The 18,643-nt window shown below is 36.7% G+C and overlaps 1 protein-coding gene across 1 annotated transcript in view; it reads right to left on the bottom strand.

The window, feature by feature from the left end:
* ZDHHC13 (zinc finger DHHC-type palmitoyltransferase 13) overlaps positions 1-18,421 on the bottom strand; it is a 46,719-nt gene extending 28,298 nt beyond the window's left edge. The window contains exons 1-5 of the mRNA XM_069469688.1: positions 18,331-18,421; positions 5,404-5,549; positions 2,519-2,641; positions 1,381-1,458; positions 22-166 (exon numbers count right to left, since the gene is read on the bottom strand). Of these exons, the coding sequence (XP_069325789.1) occupies positions 22-166; positions 1,381-1,458; positions 2,519-2,641; positions 5,404-5,549; positions 18,331-18,357 (519 nt within the window). The 5' untranslated portion in view covers positions 18,358-18,421. The remainder of the gene's footprint in view (positions 1-21; positions 167-1,380; positions 1,459-2,518; positions 2,642-5,403; positions 5,550-18,330) is intronic.
* Positions 18,422-18,643: the final 222 nt, after the last annotated feature.

Here is an 18,643-nt window from a genome sequence, read left to right as displayed (position 1 = left end):
AATACACATTTTAAAACATACCTGTCCTTTTGAGATGAGATATGCTATAATAGGCATGTGTTGAAATAATACTGCCAGGTGGATACTGCTGAATCCCTCTCCATCGATCAGAGTGGGGTCTGCACCATGCTGGAGTAATAATATGACCATAGGTAAATGTCCTTGTCTGTAAATAGAAGACAAAAAATTACTCTGTAGCATGCAGAAAAAGAAAAAAAAAATAAGGAAGAAACTGATATCCCTAAGACATGAGGGATTTGAGCTATATAAAAAACACGTCCTAACAGTAAGATTTTTGCAACACTGAAGACTATCCAAACATCTTTTACTTACATGCTCCAAACTTAGAACTATATGGATAGTCATTCTTGAGTGCAAGTGATAAAGTTGATAACTTCACAATCTACCTTAAACCTTATTTTGTTGCTACCATGCGTAAATAATAATTTTATATGACATGCTAACAATAAAGACTTTAAAACCACTTAGACTTCACTGTTGCTATTTTAAAAACAAAATATAATCATGAGCCAGATATACAGAAGTATAATATCCACAAACTATGGATATACCATATTATTAAAAAGTATATATTCTTATACTTGAATGTGGTCCATTTTTCATGTAAAGCACTGTAACTCAGTAGCTTAAAGAGGTTGAATTACCCCTAGAGTCTTCAAATCTCTTGGCTATGGAGAAAAGATTCAACTCTTTGCCTTACAGGAACAATTATTAACTTCAGTTTCAGGTTCATGTCAACTCCACCAACCAAAGAAAATAGAGTTTAAATAAAAAAGAAGCTGTTAAGTATTAATATGAAGATTTATTAACTTCAGCTTCAGATGGCCAATACACATCAGAGAAAAGAGGACAGTGACCAAAGAATAGAAATGTTCTAGGTTGATATACTCAAAATTTCTTGTTAATCCTGAAACAACTTTCAAAAGATTTGACTCATTTGACCCTAAAAGATAAAGAGATACACTTTACATTTACTTGAGAGAAAAATCCACCTCTTTGAAATAAAATTACAACTGTAAGTTTCCAAATAAGCATCTGTCATAAGACTGAACTGAGTTTACAGTTCACTGAACTACTGCTTTTATTCATGTGAGCAAATATAAAAGATATTCATTCTAATTATAAAAAATAAGTATATACAAATTTGAGTTTGATAATCAAAATGGAGCCCTAAGTTAAATACCAAAAACGTCCTTTCTGAAAACTCTTTAAAGCTGTAATTTATTTTTAAATGAAGGGTTTAAAAAAAACAAACAGGAAAGAAAGAAAGCCCTTCAAATTGTCTGAAACTGTGATTTCCAATATGGTGACCACTAGCTACATGTTGCTATTTAATTTCAGTGTTTAAAGAAACCTTACCGGACAGCCCAGTGAAGAGGAGTTGAATTTAAATCTCCACCTAGCTGATCTACAACAGCACCTTTTGAAATATAAAACCTGTTAAAAACAGACATAAATGAAAATAAGATTTGAAACTTAAAATGCGAATTTAGGAAAAAAAATAAATTTTTCTTAGTAACTAATGTGTTAGAAAATGAAAATTATGAAAATTACCCTCCCTGAAACACCCAGATCTACAGAAGTCTGAAAGAGTCACATGGCAGTATCAGGCATATCCTTGGTGAAACCATTCTTAGCATGTAGGTAATTACTCCTGCTGTAATTAGCACTCCATTATAATGTACATACCAAACACATGACAACTACTCTCTGCATAGTCTTAACTGCCACAGCACTTTTGAAATAGTCTATATGCAAAAGGTTTAGGATCAGACAGACATTCTTACTAAACTTGGAAGGAGAAAGGTAAAATTATGTCACTTTCAACAATTCAAAACTAGAATTACTATTTGGGAATGAATTCTAAAAGTAAAAAAAGTCAATTTAAAATCCTTTCAGAAAAGTTAGACATTTTGAGTGTTTTGCTCTCTACGTTGGGGGCATGTGATACATTATATAAGGTAAATGTAAGGTAAAGAGATTGATATTCTTCTATGATTTACAAAAGTTAGTCTCATTACTTTAAAGGTGTGCTTCATACATCATATTATTGAAACACTATACTAGTTTGTTTACACAGAAAAGGAGTTTGCCTGTGAGTATAATTTTTGTTAGAATATTTTAAACTTCAACAAATTTTCATTTCCTTAAATCCTGAGGATTTTAAACGTATCCTATAACACAAAATATATACACATTCACATACACATATACATTTTACATGCTAAGGTATAAAACAAAAAAAATGGGTAGGCAGTAGTGTTTTATAACAAGGAAATATTTTACACAATCCAACACATGCCCACTTAAAACTGTATTCCATATTTAGTTTAAAAAAAAAAAAGATTAACTGGTGTGTGTGGCAGAAAGTTTTAGGACTTCATTTCTAGCAGAGGATTATAGATGGTTCAATATTCATACTTGCAATTGAAGAAAAAGACAAATGAAGGAGAGGTTTAAAATTATAAATAATTAACACACATATATCCCATCTTACTTTACAAGATCCAGCCTGTTGTTAATAGCAGCCCAATGAAGAAGTGACACATTTTCTTTGTCTGGTTGTCTGACATCATATCCTGCTTCTACCAACTCTTTACATCGTTCAAAAATCCCGTATCTCAAATAAGAAAAAAAAGGCATAATTGATATTTTTAAAATAATTTCAAATATCAAAATTTCTTCCTTTTACCATGTTCTTTCTTTATCCAAACTGTCTTTCAGCCAACAAATACAAAAATTAACAAAAAAGATACGCACAAAGAGGACAGATTGTAAAGCCAAACAACAAAAGTAAACCTGGTTTCCTTAATGATCAGATTAATCTATTTGGAATTGAACTTGATCTTCTTAAATAAACTTTAACAGTCACACTGTCCTCCTTCAGTAAGTTTTATTTGATCCTCCACCACGTGCCAAAAACGCATGGTGCTGATTCTTCACTACAACCTTATCCCTAAATCAAACCAAGCCCATGCAATAACCTCACAATAAGGGAGAAAGACTAAAAGGAAACTTAGAATGGGATAAAGTCAACAACAAAATATGGACAATTATGTAATAGGTATAGCAGAAGAAGAAACAATTAGCCCCTCCTGAAGAAGATGAAACTAAGATATATTTTATAGGCTGACGGAAGGGAGGGCATTTCAGGCAGAGGAAGTAGCATGTGCAAAAATCAGAGATGTGATACAGCATGGATGTTCAGAGAAATAAAAACAATTTAGCATTGCTGAAGCATAAGGCATAAGAGAGGGAATGGTGAGAGATGAGGCTAGAAGCAGTAGGTAAAGACCACATGAGCCTTCTATGCCATGCTATGAAGTTTAGACTTTACCTACAGTTCAATGGGAAACCAATAAAGGGTTCTGAAGAGGAATCACTCAGATTTTGAGTTCTAAGAAAGATCACATTAGTGGCAGTATGGAAGCTGCATAGAACAGGGTGAGGACAGAGGTCGAGAGACCAGTTTAGAGGCTACTGTAATAAATACAGGTGAGAGGCAATGAGAGCCTAAAGAGAGGCAACTGGAATGGAAGAGGAAGGATGGACTGCTAAGAGTGAGAAATACTCTTTTTAATGCTATAGTAATTTTTAAAAAGCATTCATTAGTAATATTTCTTTTCAAAAGAAACTATGAAGTCCCAACAAACTATTTGTTACCCTCTTTAACATTTATTTCTATTTAGAAGGACGTGAAAGTTTCAATACGCCCTCAAGGGTCAAAAATCAAACCAAATGGCAGAATTGTCTCTGTTTCCCACACTGTTAAATTAGAATAATTTCTGCTTTACCAAAATTTGTGTATAAGTGTGTGTGTGTGTGTGTGTGTGTGTACGCGCCTTTTTGGCATTTTTAAAAGACAGAGACATCTGTTTGACAATACTAAGTGAAAATATTAAGTTTTTGATAATTACACACATATCCTTATACTCTCCATCTTTCAAATGACACCTTTAACATTTTAATGAAAAACAAACACTCCCTTTATTTGAGAAACATAATAAGAATACACATTAATTAGGATTCTGGTGGTTTAGAAAACACACACACACACACACACACACACACGTCCAAGCTCTCTTTTGCCCTTTCCAAATACTACCTACAGATCCTCCCACAACCACTTGAGAAAGTCCAAGACCTGAAGGAAATTTAAGGACAGACATAAAATGTGAGTTTTTTCAGAGATTTCCTGTGAATAAAGCCTAATTTCTCACATCATAACAGAGTTTTACAGGTAGTAAAGAAAGGTTTAAATGTTTCCATTCTCATTCAAGCAAGTATGTACCTTAAGAACACTCTCACCTTCATGTAAATATAAACAATATCAAACAATATTCACCTGAAGTAGTGGTTCCCAGGGCCTCTAGAGTTCATATAAACTAGTAATTAGAATACTCAAATAATTGTCAATGTGTTTTTTAACTAACATAAACAATAGTCTATATCAAAGCCAAACAGGCTAATTAATCACCAACCATCTTTGCTGTTAACAGAAATTATACCAAGTTAGTAGGGTAACATTAGTTCCTTTCATGCTAATTTGAGGGGCATGATTTATATATGACGGGCAATCTGATGGGCAGATTTATGTTTGATTACCAAGAAAATGGATTACTGCTTAACGTAGTTTGATGGAGAAAATATTTCAAAATCTGTTGAATGGCAAGAGCTAGGGTAGATGTTAATTATTAATGAGATTCATGAGGGTAAAAATGTTGGAAATAATTGACTTAAGGTGAATATCCACATATGGAGATCTTAAGGGGAAACCTTCAAAATGTACTTTTATTTTCAGTGCAAACAAAACAATCCACTATATGTTTCAAGGGGTCAGAGAACATATTTCCACCTTACCTTACTGCCTTTCTTCCAGCGCACCCAGGACAAGCACATAGAAAGTACTCAATAAAGAAATAATTGTTTAAAAATATCTATAAATGTGTGAGCTGATATTTTTCATCCTATCTACATACTTAGTCTATAGTGTATTTTAAAAGACTCAGATTTGTGTTTCAAATTAAGAGACTACCCTTAGTGTCATTTAAAATCATTCATTCATTCAACAAACATTTACTGGGCACCTACTTATATTAATACAAGACAGGAAGCGTGCCAAAGCACTGGGGCTACAAAGATGAAAACATGCTTTTGCTAACAAGCTACACACAATGTAATGGGAGAGCCTGGTACATAAACAGGTAAGGTATACTATACTAAGCACTCTGATGCTAGTATGACAAACCTACATAGAGTTGGTGTTAATGAATTGCCATTATGAAGTGAGGAAGGTAACCATATGGAGCGCCATGAACTGCACATACGTTATTATTAATTCACCAAAGCATAAGGATAAAACAAAGCATTTGGAAGACTTACTGAGTAGCTTTTACAATGTCACAGTTACTAGAGTCCTCTATAAGAGGAAGAGCTTCTCTTGCCTTGGCAAGTTCTTTGTTTTCATTCGCACAGTTGCCATATCGACCAAATCCTGGAGGGTGGGGGCCATGGCTGTGATTCCTGCACTGAAGAGTAAGAGCAATTTGACAAAGCATATAAGAGAATTAATGTCACATTCAATTACATAATGAACCATTTGTTACTATCAACAATATCTATATTAATAAGTTAGAATTTTTTTGGAGTCCTAGAAGTATATCCCAGAGAAGATTTTCTTTATCTTAATTCTGTTCACTAGGAAAGACGCTTAATATTAGAAAAATCCAAATTTCATATTTTGTCATAAAATAAAGGTCATCTGAAAAGGCACAAATGGAACTTTTGTAGTGGGTAGAGGATCATATTTATTGACATGGTGGTAGGAAGGTCACCAAGCCCCTGCTTTGTGGGGTTGTGGTGGACACACCCTAAGGATACCCGTCCAGTGAATCAAGTTCTTGTATAATCCCTTCTCTCTGAGTATGGGCAGAACCTGTGACTTGCTTCTAGCCAATGGAATATGGCAAAGGTGATGAGATAATCACTCCCATGATCACATTATGTTATATAGGACTGTCTTAGCCAACGGGAGCAAGAGATTCTTCTGCTTGCCTTGAAAAAGTAAGACGCCATTATACGAGAGGGTCTGTGAGAGGGCAAGAAACTGTGGGCAGCCTCTAGGAGTGAAAGCGGTTCCTGGCTGATAGCCAGCAAGAAAATTAAGATCTTGATCATACAACTGCAAATTCTGTCAATAACCACATAAGCAGGAAAGAGGGCCCTGAGCTCCAAAATGGAATACAGTTCAGTCTTCATGTCAACATAGTGAGACCCTAAGCACAGGACCCAGCTAAGCCATGCCTGGACTCCTAACAAAGAGAAACTATGAGATAATAAATAGGTGTTACAATGGTGGCCGCTAGCTCAGTTGGTTAGAGGATGGTGCTAATAGAGGTGTTGTTTTAAACCCCTAAATGTGGGGTAATTTGTTATGCAGTTAATAGAAAACTAATACAGAGTGACAACACGGTTTGGTGAGCGTAAAGAGGACTACTGCCAAGACAGTCTCATCAGCTTAATGAAATGTTACATTCAGATAACCCATTAGCAGTAGCACCAAATGACAAGCTAAAAAATTTCTCTTTAAACAAAGTATTATCTTAGATTTGCTATTTGAACTGATAGAGTGTTTCTAATCTCAAACACTGAGCTTAGACCTTAGCAGAAACCCAATAAGGGACTCTCCAACATTATTTTTTTTTTAAAGAAAAAAAGCCCCCCAAAAGTAATTTAAGATCAATGATCCATTCTGTGGATTATGGATGTATTTTGTTTCTTCTTTCCATTACCATGGACTTTTGAGTTCATTATCACCTCTAGGGTAGAAGATCAACTTAGATCAGCAATTTTTGACACTTGTCAACAACTTTGCTAAAATATTTGCTGGACAAGCAGGCAGAAGGAGGGGGTTAAAGTCTTTAGCATAAATGAGCTTACTGAATCATTTTAACACTCCAAAACAAAGACCTAGTTTTACTTGACAGGACTCTTTCAGCTAAGGTGTGGGATGCTCAAAGTTTCCAGACAGTACAAATATATCAAGTGTGTATATTATTTGCATGTATTCTAAATAAATTAAAAAAAAAAAAACAGATCTGCAGTGTGACCCTAATTATGGAGACCTGTGACCATTCATTTACATAATAACCAATCTAACTGATCTCAAACTACTCAAATTTCCAAGCAGAAACAGATTCAAGTATTCAACTATAATAAAACATATTATATTGTTTTCTCTAAAGAAATGACACCCTAAAGAGCAGCCTTCCTAAATTGTACTTATTAAGCAATTAATGGATACCTATGCAAAATTTAAAAAGCTGATTTTTTAAAAACAAATACACCAGAACTTATATCTTCAACATAGTCTCCTTGGGAGATTATTAGTTGTTTCAGTGACATTACCTTGAAATGTTTTTAGAATTTCCTTTCTGAAACTGTCCTCACAGCCACATAAAAAATGAGATTCATTACATTTTTAAACTCTTAAAATATTATGATATATCATATACAGAGAAGTATATAAAACATATGTACATATATGAATTTTTCTCTTTTATAAAGTGTAAAGACTAAATATAAAAAGAACCTCTATGAGACCATCATCTAGGTCAAGAAATAAAACTTTGCCAGCACCCTAGAACACTGCCCTAGCAAGTGCTACACTCTATCACATTCTCACACTAAAGGAAGTTTCCTGACTTTAGTAATACCATCTTTTGCTTTCCTTTATAATTTTATCCCTTATGTATCAACCATAAAAAGTACAGTTCAGGTTTACATTTTTAAACGCTTATATAAATGGAATCATATTCTATGTATTCTCTATAATTTCTTTTGCTTAACATTAAGTTATAAGCTTCATCCACATTGTTGTAAAAGGCACAATAGGTTCATTTTCATTGCTGTATCATGTTCCAATATATTAACATACCATGATTAATTTATCTACTTTACTGGCTGGATATGTAGATTGTTCCCAGTTTGGGGCTATTATGAGAAATATTGCTATGAGCACTCTTGTACATGTCTCTGGATATATATGCAAATAATTGTCAAGAGCACATATCTAGAAGTGAAATTGTTGGCTTTTAAGATATGTTTATCTCATCTTCAAAATGGTTGTACCAATTTAAATTTCCGTTGCTCTGATCCTCACCAACACTTGGTATCAAACTCTGTAATTTTTGCAAAGCTGATGAATGTGTAAACATACCCTATAGTGGTTCTAATTTGTATTTCCCTATAATTACTAATGAAGTTGCATGTTTTTTCATGTTTATTGGCCATTTAGAGTTCTTCTTTTGTAAAGTCCATGTTTAAGCAATTTGTCCACTTTTGTTTTACTGGATTTCTGTCTTTTTCTTCCTGAATGGTAGCCCTTATACATTCTAGACACTCTTTTTTAGCTATATGTTGATTATAAAATGTAGTAGGACCTTCTACTTCCACGCATGATGCAATAACAAGGATTGGACTTAACCTCTTGCTGTCTGTTAAAAAACAAAACAAAACTAGAAAATAGGACAAAATATACGAAATAAACTGTATTTAGACTCTGGACAACAGGAAAAAACAAGACTGTGATCACCAAAAAAAGAGAACAAAACAAGCTGAGCCCCACTATCATCCTAGTAGTTTTGGAATTGTGGGCACTGAAAAGAAAACACTTTGTTTTAGTACCCAGCAGCCTTCTAAATTGAGGGGACAGAAATTTGAGATTGGAGAAGCTGAGGTGTCTGTAAGTTGGAGGCGGATTTCAACAGAAGTGAGCCAAGCAGATAAAAAGGGTTCTAAAATTCTGCACAGGAGGCCCTTTGAGTCTTTGCTGAATACTAGACCAGTCAAGTACTCTACCAGGCTAGGCAAAAAATTGACTGGGGATTTGTAAGCTGAACAATTACCAGAACTTACATGCATCAGGAAGATGTCCAAATTCTGACCAGCCAAAGTAGAGAGTCTTTGATGATCCCCTGGTGTATTCAATGGCGACATGAGAGGTCCACGCCTTAGTAGTAGGGCTGAACAACCACACCTGGAGTAAAGGCTACTCCAGAACCACTCGAGATAAGCTTTAAAACCACACTTCAAAGTACTCAAACTGAGCAGCATTAACTTTGCAGCCAGCCAAAACAATACTCAATGTTCTTTAAGAAAGGTGACAAATACCACATACTCAACAACACGTATTTACAAAGTCCACCATCAAATCAAAACTTGCTAAACATGCCAAAGAAGCAAAGTGTGACCCATAACCAAAGAATCAGACCCTGAAATGATAAAGATGATAGAATTAGCAGGAAAAAACCATTAAAACAGGCAATATAACTGTGGACAAGTATTTAAAGGAGAACATGAACAAAACAAACAAAGAAACTAAAGATATGATAAAAGATTAGGTAACATCTAGAGACAAAAAACAATCTCTGAAATAAAAATTACACCAGATGAGATTAATAGCAAATTAGATAGTATAAAAGACCATTGAGTTTGAAGACATAATAATGAAAAGTATCCAAAATGGAGCACAGTAAGAAAAAGACTAAATATGTGCAATTGGAGTTTAGGAAGAGAAGGAAGAATTTTTTAAAAATATTTGAATAGCCAAAAATCTTCCAAATTTGGTAAAAATTATAAACCCACAGCAACTAGAAGCTCAATGAATCCCAAGCAGGATAAACTCCAAAATCCTACACCAAGAAATACCATAATCAAATCACTAAATACCAATGATAAAGAGATAAAAACAGGCTGAAGAAAAAAAGACATATTATGTTTAAAGTAGTAGAGATAAGAATAAACTTAGATTCTCATCAGAAACAATGCAACCCAGAAGATAACAGCATTTTCAGTTCTTTCAGTTTAAAAGTGCTGAAAGAAAAAAAATAAAAAACTTGGAAGAATCAACAAAAATATTTTCAAAGATGGAGGTGAAATAAAAACTTTTTCAGACAAACAAAAGCTAAGAAAATTGCCAGCAGACCTACACTACAAGAAATGATAAAGGAAGTTCTTCAGGCTAAAGGAAAATACCAGATGGAAATCTGGATCAAAACAAAGGAATAAAGAGTGCCAGAACTATGTGGGTAAATATGTGTGTAAACATAAAAGACATTTTTTCATTTTTTAAATGTCTTCACAATAGAAGGGAAATAGTACGTTGTTGTAAGAGATACTATAATAGTATTTTATGCTACAGTAGTATTTGAAGATAGACTGTAGTAAGTTAAAAGTGCATAAGTGAAAGTCCAAGAGCAACCTCTAAATAAACAAAACAGAGGTATTAGTAATAAGCCAACTGTAAAGACAAAATAAAATATTTATAAAATATTTGGTTAATATAAAAAAGAAAAGTAAAGAAGAAGAAGAAAAAGAAAAAAATGCTATATTTATCCCAACCATAATGATAGATAATTATGGCAAATGCAAAAGGTCTTAAAAATCCCAAAGACAGAGATTGTTAGACTGGATTAAAAAAATAAACTATATGCTATCTACAAGAAACCGATTTTAAATAAATATTGAAGTTAAAGTATTCAACTTTAATAAAACATATTAATTGCTTTCTCTAAAGAAATGCTTGCCCACATAGTAGAGATATTTATAAGGAATCACTAAACTATTTTCCAGAGTGGCTGTACCACTTTGCATTGTCAGTAACAACGTATAAAAGTTCCAAATGTTCTACATCCTCACTGGCACTTGGTTATCATCAGTCTAACAGGTGTATAAGGGCATCTCATCATGGTCTTAATTTGCATATCCCTAATGGCTAATGAAGTTGAGCATCTTTTCATGTGTTTATATGCTATTTGTATATCTTTTTGGTGAAGGGTCTGCTCCAGTCTTTTGCCCATTTTTTAACTGGGCTATTTGTTTTCTTTTGTTAAGTTTTGAGAGTTCTTTATATCATATATTGTAGATACAAGTCCTTTGTCAGATATGTGATTTGCAGATATTTTCTCCGGTAACTTACCTTCACATTTCTTAAGTCTCTTTCACAGAGCATAAGTTTTAAATTTTGAATAAGTCCAACTTATCAATTTGTTCTTTTATGGATTGTACTTCTGGTGTCACTTCTAAGAACTACTCTCTTGAGATCACTATTCCTCAGATAGTTCTCACTCAGAATTTCTGGTGCCTGTGCTCCCAGGAGACCCCTTTCCTGTTCCTTGAGCCTGAACTGGATGGGTTCTCATGGAGCTCTCCCTATCTGCACTGATGCTTACATCTAGGGCTCAAGTCCAGGCTGGTGCACACCAGAGGGAAAAGAGGTACTGGTTCAGTGGTTTTTGAACTCTGGTGTTTTCCTTTTCCACTCTACTTACTCTTTTGAATAGCTAAGTTCTGATTTATCCAGTAAATAATCAACCACACACACACACAGTCACACGCAGCTAAAAATAAAAACGTAGGTAGTTAGATTAGAATGTAAATAAGAACATTACTTTAGGATTCTTTTCATGGTATCAGAGTAATTATAATCATATTCAACTAGAAGGAGACAAAGGGTTGAGGAAGAGTTGAACTATACTCAAGAATTTCTAGAATGTCAATAAGTAACAGATGTTAACCAAAAGTACAGCTAAGATTGACAGAGAAACCAGTAAAATAAAAGTCTCGCTCTGTTGCCCAGGCTAGAGTGCAGTGGCGCCATCACAGCTCACTGAAGCCTTGAACTCCTGAGCTCAAGGACTACAGACATGCACCATGGCACCTGGCTAATGTGTTTTGTTTTTTTTTCTTTCTCTAATTTTTTTGTAGAGACGAGGTCTCACCATGTTACACAGGTTAGCCTCGAACTCCTGGCCTCAAGTAATCCTCCCACCTCGGCGTCCCAGATGCTGGGATTAGAGGTGTGAACCTACACACCGGCCTATAAAACTTAATTTTTTTACTAAAATTTTAAAATTGTAAAATGATACATATTAATTTTAAAGACCTGGCAATATAGAAGTGAATAAAGTATTAACAATGTGGACTTACTTCTTCCTCTCCGATACTATACCACTAGAGATAACCATTATTAACAGTTTGGTGTATCCTTCCTTATTATGTTTATGTTATACTTTTACATATATATTATACTGAATACACATATACAATTTCTTTATAATTTTCTTCTTATATTTATTTAACAAAGAATGGGACCACATTATTCTTCAACTTGCTTTTCTCACCTAACAATATATCATGTATAGCCCTACAGGTCAGTAATAGTTGAATATTATTCCATTGTATATATTTAGCATAATTTATTCAACCATTCCCCTATTGTTAGAGGCACGGGTTGATTTCAGCCTTTCACATCTATAAACAATCCTACAATTAACACCCTGTACATTCTAGTTCTAAAGGACTGATTCCCCAAAGGAGGACTGTTGGGTCAAAAAATAAAAGCATTTTAAATATAAATAGATACTGACCAAATACCCTCCCCACTTCAGTGCCAACAGCACAGTATATAAGTATTTTTTTTTCCCTACAAACCTTCCCAGAACTGGGTATTATCAATCTTTTTACAGTCTGGCCAATCTGATGGTTAAAAAATGGCATCCTGTTTTTCATTTGCACTCCCCTAGTTGCTAATGAGTCAGTGTTTTGTTTTCCTTATTATGTATATTGCTCCAGCATCTTCTTTTTTGTGGACTGCCTTTTCATAGTCTACTTGTTTTTCTAGTGAATTATGTATATCTGTTCCTGTTTGTATGTTAGGAAGATTAATCCTTTGTCTACATGCAGATTTTTCATAATAGAAAATTGACTCATTCTACAAATACAAATTTATTGCTTCTTATAATGTCTTAAGGGTTAAGGACATCAGCTTCATTTTTCATGTATAAAGTTGAGGAGGATTACACGTGTCAGAGTAAAGAAGATTCACAATTTAGAGCATTTATTTATGCAGCAATTAATTACTGTGTATTTATGGTATTCAAAGCATTATGCTAAGCAGCACAGAAGACATGGGTATCTATCCTGTAGGAGCTTAAGTCTAATAGGGGAGATACAACAGAGACAATCAAAGTAAAATGATAAAAGAAGGCAATGTATGATTCTATATGATTAAATGGCAGTAAGAGACTAGAGAACAGGAGGTTCTTCTGTTCATGTCATCAATTTTTACCTAAATACAGATCAAAGTAAAACCTAAAATGACTATACAAGTTCAAAGCCTATGTTTGAAGCCAATGGTCTCCAAAGTGAGGAGAGTATACTTAAGGCCACATATGCAGTAACGCACTTGGTAATGGGAGAAAATTTTAATGTTTCTATTATAGAGATTTTTATTTTTAAAAAAAAAAGGAAAAATAAACTTTACAAATTTGAGTTTTTAAAGCTTTACTAATTTTTAACACTGACAATCTCACTGATCTGTATGTCAAGCAGGCCATTCCTACTCCACTTACAAGGCACCTGAGGGCAGAGTAAAGGTTCCACAACCAGAGAGGTTGACAGTGAGACCTTCAGCATATTACCATATATATCAGGTTAAGTAATTTTCAAATTATATTACCGAATTTTAACTAAATTACCTCTCCCAAAATGAGCAAGTAGCTTAAATGATTTCTACAAAGAAGCCATGAATTGAGGTAATAATCAGCATAAGCAAACAAAAAAATAAAAGAGCTGACAATTCTTTTCATAGCAGCTATTCATCAGTCACATGGAAAGTATAAACAAAGACAATCTAATCCAATTTGACAAGTCAGCCCCCCTCCAAAAAAATTCAAAATTATCAAAAAGGCTAATTTGAGGTAGATTTATACCCACTATCTTTAATTCAAATCTTGCCATGAGTATATATTGAGCTATTAATTAACCAATATAACTTAGAAATGCATTCAATTCTTATAGCATGACCCATGTTACAACCCATGGGTTATCACCCATGAGAATATGAATTTGGCAACCAGCTCCTGTCCCCCTGTTCAAACAGAGGGGAGCTGGAATGTCTATTGTTTGTGCAGTTGAAGGATCATCAGGAAAAGGAGGGTAAAGACATACAGAGAAGTAGAAAAGCAACTCTGAGTCTCAAAGGTAGGAAAGAATAAACTGAGTCCCGGCTTCTGCAATATTCTCTTGGCCTAATCTCTCCTGATTGCACTGAAGAAACAAGTGTCAACTAACCAGATTCCTAGTATTCTCATGTTGGCTGTATGATGGTGGCTAATCATCTACCCTATTTTTGGCCCTAGTTTCTACATTTGTAAAATGAAAGGGGCAGATCAATATACCTATAAAGTTCCTTTTAACTATCACATTGTACGGTGCTAAGAGGAGCTATTACAATAGTCACTACTAACTTGTGCACTGGTTAAGATTTCACTGTGTGAACAACCATTTATGGATACGGAAGCTCACCTGCTACATGGCTGAGTACAACATTAAGGTAACAGAACAGACTAAGCAAATTCTCATGATGCCAGCAAAGTCACAAGAGTCTTCATTAATCATTCATTCAGGGATATGGCAATGAACAAAACGACAAGATCCTTGGTTTTCAAGGAGCTTATATTCTAGTTAGGAATATTCTCTTCCCCATCCTCTGAGCATAGTAAAACAGACTACTTCTCGATTCAAGAATAGGTGGACTCCAGGTGACAACAAACAATCAATGAAGATCACCATCATAACTGGACCACCTGAATGGCAATGAAAAAGCACTGTGTCAGGAGCCCTAGGACCTGGGCTCTGCCTTTAACTTGATGTAGATCTTTGGAAAGTAAGTTTTGAGTCTAAATTTCATGGAAAAAGCAAAAGGGTTAGACTAGATCAATGGTTCTCAAACCTTCCTGATGTCATGGCCCTTTTTGAAAATGTTACCAAACTAAGGCCTCTCTACTTAGAGAAATACATAACTGCACATATAAACCTAACTTTTGGATATAATTTCAATATGTTCACTAATGCCCTGAAGTTTACCCTATATACCAGTTTAGGAATCTCTGAACTAGGTAATTCACTGAAAAGCCTTCCAGCGCCAAGTATTCCATGATTCCATTCCATTTTACCTTCTCTAGTCCTCCTAGGATTCCAGTCTACAACTGACTCAAGATACTAGGATAACATGCTTTTTGTTGTTGTTGTTGTTGTTGTTGCTGTAATTAAAATACATAAGCAAAAAAACAAAAAAGATGGAAAAAGGGGATGCAACATGTAACTCTCTTCCACAGGAGGAAAAAAGTATAACAAGATACTATGAAAATTATCTAAGAGACATATGGATACATGTGTGGTGATTTTTACATCACAGCCCCAGAATTCTTTGATACTTCTCCATCAAGAGGTAGGGGTCTATGTCCTTTCCTCTTGACTGAGCTCTGTGACTGCTTCACTAATAATAACATATTGCAGAAGTGACGCTGTGCCAGTCTGCAGGCCCAGAAACTGGCAGGTCCTCTTTCTGTTTCTTGAGATGTTTGGTCTGGAAACCCAGCCACCATGCTGTGCAAAGGCCCAGGTCACATGAAGGTGTCTCTATTGAAAGTCACCATCGACTGCCAGATGTGAGTGAAGACACCCCTAGATGACACCAGCTCCAGCAATGGAGTCATCCCCAGCTTAGGAGTCTTTCCAGCTGAGGCTATAGAAGTGGTAGAACAGAAACAAATCAACCCTCCAGTAGTCCATCCAAATTCTTCACACAAAGAGTCCATGAGCATGACAATGTCTGCTTTATGCCCCTCTATTTTGGGGTAATTTATACAATAGATAACTGGGGCATCTTTAAGCCATAGAGGGGATCACATAATATTTCTCACACAGAGATATCGTGAATCCAATTATTTTTCTAAATAGTATTGAAGTATTCCTGATGTTACAGTGAGCATTAACGTAAAAGAAAACCAAGATCCAGAAAATCATAATCAAAACTCTGATGAGGGTCACTATCTTGACAGATTATCAAATAAAACAAAAAGAAAGTGAGAGAAAAAGTGTGAGAAAGAGAGAAAGAGAAAGAAAGAGAGAGAGAGAGAGAGCACATGCATGAGAGAGATCTGACAGATAGCTATTAAAACTTCTCACATTAACAGAACCAGAGTTAAGTTTCCAAGTTCATTCACTGGACAAGAATTTATGGAGTACCCACCAGTAGTAGGCACTGTTCTAGATACTAGGTACACAGCAGTGAACATGATAGATAAAAATCACTGCCCTTATACCACTTACATTCAGTGGCAAGGAAAGAAACAATAAATGGGACCAATAAGTATGTTAAATGGTATTAAACATTGAGGAGAAATGTAAAACAAGAATGGAAGTTAGAGAGTGTTGTTGACAGTGCTGATTATGGGAAGGGCTTGCAATTTTAAATATAGGCGTCACAGAATGCCACACTGAGGTGACACTTGTGTCAAGACTTTAAAGAGGTAGGAGAATAAGCCAAGTGGGTACATGGGGAAAGAGCATTCAGGCAGAGCAAATATTAAGTACAGAGACTATGAGGCCAGTGTGGCTTGGGTTGACCGGGCAAGCAAGATAGTGTCAGAATGGGGACCAAATCATGTAAGCAAATTCTGGCACAAACTCATCAGCACTGAACTTGGAATCAAGAGATTCAATTCAACCAGAGCAGTAATGTTTTTGGCTATTTTGTTCAATAATTTTTCACCAGCACCTAGAACAGTGTCTATCACCTAGTAGACATTCAAAACACACTGCTGAATGAATGAATGAAGTCTTCGTCTTTGCTCTATCACTTAGGAGCTATTTATTTGACTTGTAGCAAGTTACTCCAACTTTCTGAGCTTGAGTTCTTATCTCTAAAATTAGAATAATCATTTCTCCCCACATCACAGGATCATAGAAGTATTTTGCAAACTGTAAAGCACCGTATATAGGTAAGGTCTTCACATTATTAATGAAAAAGTTAACAACAACTTTTTTGATTATTCGAATATTAATGATTATTATTAACAACAACAATGATCTCTCTACCTTCTAATTTCTACCTCCAAATCATTCTCTCCCTCCACAAGTCAGGCAACCAGGGCAGGCTGTCTTCCCTTCAGCATAAAGCAGTGAACTTTAAGCACCTGAAGGCTTTTGTAAATAAGTGGCAGTAATTAAGACATGACAGTTACTCCCACCAACTTTTCTTTGAGGTTCTGAGAGAAAAAGAATGAGGCATAGTTTCCATGTGAAGATTCAACACCCTTTTGTAAAATCCAGTAAGACTGCAAACTAATTTTTCCTGTCCAAATGCCAGACTACCCAATAAGAACACCCTGACACTTCTCCAGATATCTTGGTCCTCACTAAACCTACACCAGGCTGCTGAAAGAAGGGAAACGGGGAGCATGAGGAACTCTCAGGATTAGAGGTCAAATAATCTGATTGTATCAAACCTCTGGAAATTCTACCACCTAACTCACTCTCCAGTTTTCTCACCTGTAAATGGGGATGGTATATTTTTCTTAAGGATGCTTCAATTATGAAATAAAATAATGTATATAAAAGCATCTGGCATATGCAAAGCACTCATTAAAATCGGCTGAATCTGGAAATTCTTCATTAATTCAACAAATATTAAGTGAACGTCTACAGTATGCCAGTCAGTACTCTAGGCACTGGGAAAGGGCCATAAGCAAAAAGGACAAAAATCTTGTTCTCTTGGAGCCAACAACTACCTACAACTTCCCCTACTGGCCCGCGTCCGTTCTCTGGAACTACATCTGGATTTTATAACACCTCCTCCACAGAATATGGTCCTTTGGGATTTCGCAGGTCGCTATCACGGGGCTCCCTTTCCACGCCCTTTCCTCCATCCTAAACAAGCAGCCTTAATTCTTTCAAGGTGTAAGCAAGGATGTGGAAACCAGAGCTAAAAACAGGGCTGGGTAGGGCGAAGGCGGGTCCCAAGGCGCCAGAGCTGAAAAGGAAATCGATAGAACCGCTCAGACTCCAAGCCAAGGTCAAGCAGGGCCGGTCCAACTCAGGTGTATCACCTGACACCTCTCCCAGGAACGAACGTCCTCCCCTCCCCAGGCCCCACAGCGGTCCCTGCCGGGCTCGGGGTGCCGGGCCGGGGGTGCCGGCCCCAGGGGGCGCCCTAGCCCCGGGACGGAGGCCGGAGAGGCTGGCTAGGGCCCTCACCCGTCAGTCCTCGCCTTTTCTTCCCGGTCGCCTCGGAGAGAATTCCCAGCATCATTCTCGGTGTTTCCAGGCTCCGGCTTCCCCCGCCCAGGCCCTGCCCCGCCTAGAAACCCCTCACCGAGCTGCCTCACACGCACAACCTCCCTCTCCCCACAGCCGCAGCCGCTCTCCGGGCCCCGCGGGTAGCCCCCGCCCGGAGGCACTCACCTGCGAGCCCAGCCCCGGCCCCTCCATCTCCCCAGGCACCCGGGCGGCGGCCGAGACTCAGCAACGCGTACAAGGCAGCCCCTCACCAGCCCGCCGTGGGCCGCCTCTTCTCACACTTCCTGCTCGCGCTCCCGCCTCTGCAGCTGAGGTCCCCGCTCGCACCCTGCGCCGTCAATCGGCCTCGAGAGCCAATCGCCGCCCTCCTTCAGCTGGGGGCGGGACTTTCCCGCGGCCCTGAGGCCAGTTGGGAACCGCCCGGTGGAGGCTCCGCCCCCGGCCCACCCCGCCGTACGCTCCCTGGGCTCCTGCCCAA

The sequence above is a fragment of the Eulemur rufifrons genome, chromosome 6, assembly GCF_041146395.1.
Source record: "Eulemur rufifrons isolate Redbay chromosome 6, OSU_ERuf_1, whole genome shotgun sequence".
In the NCBI taxonomy this organism is placed as follows: domain Eukaryota; kingdom Metazoa; phylum Chordata; class Mammalia; order Primates; family Lemuridae; genus Eulemur; species Eulemur rufifrons.
Note: the sequence above shows the minus strand (reverse complement) of the source record. Positions and strands in the feature narration are given on the sequence as shown.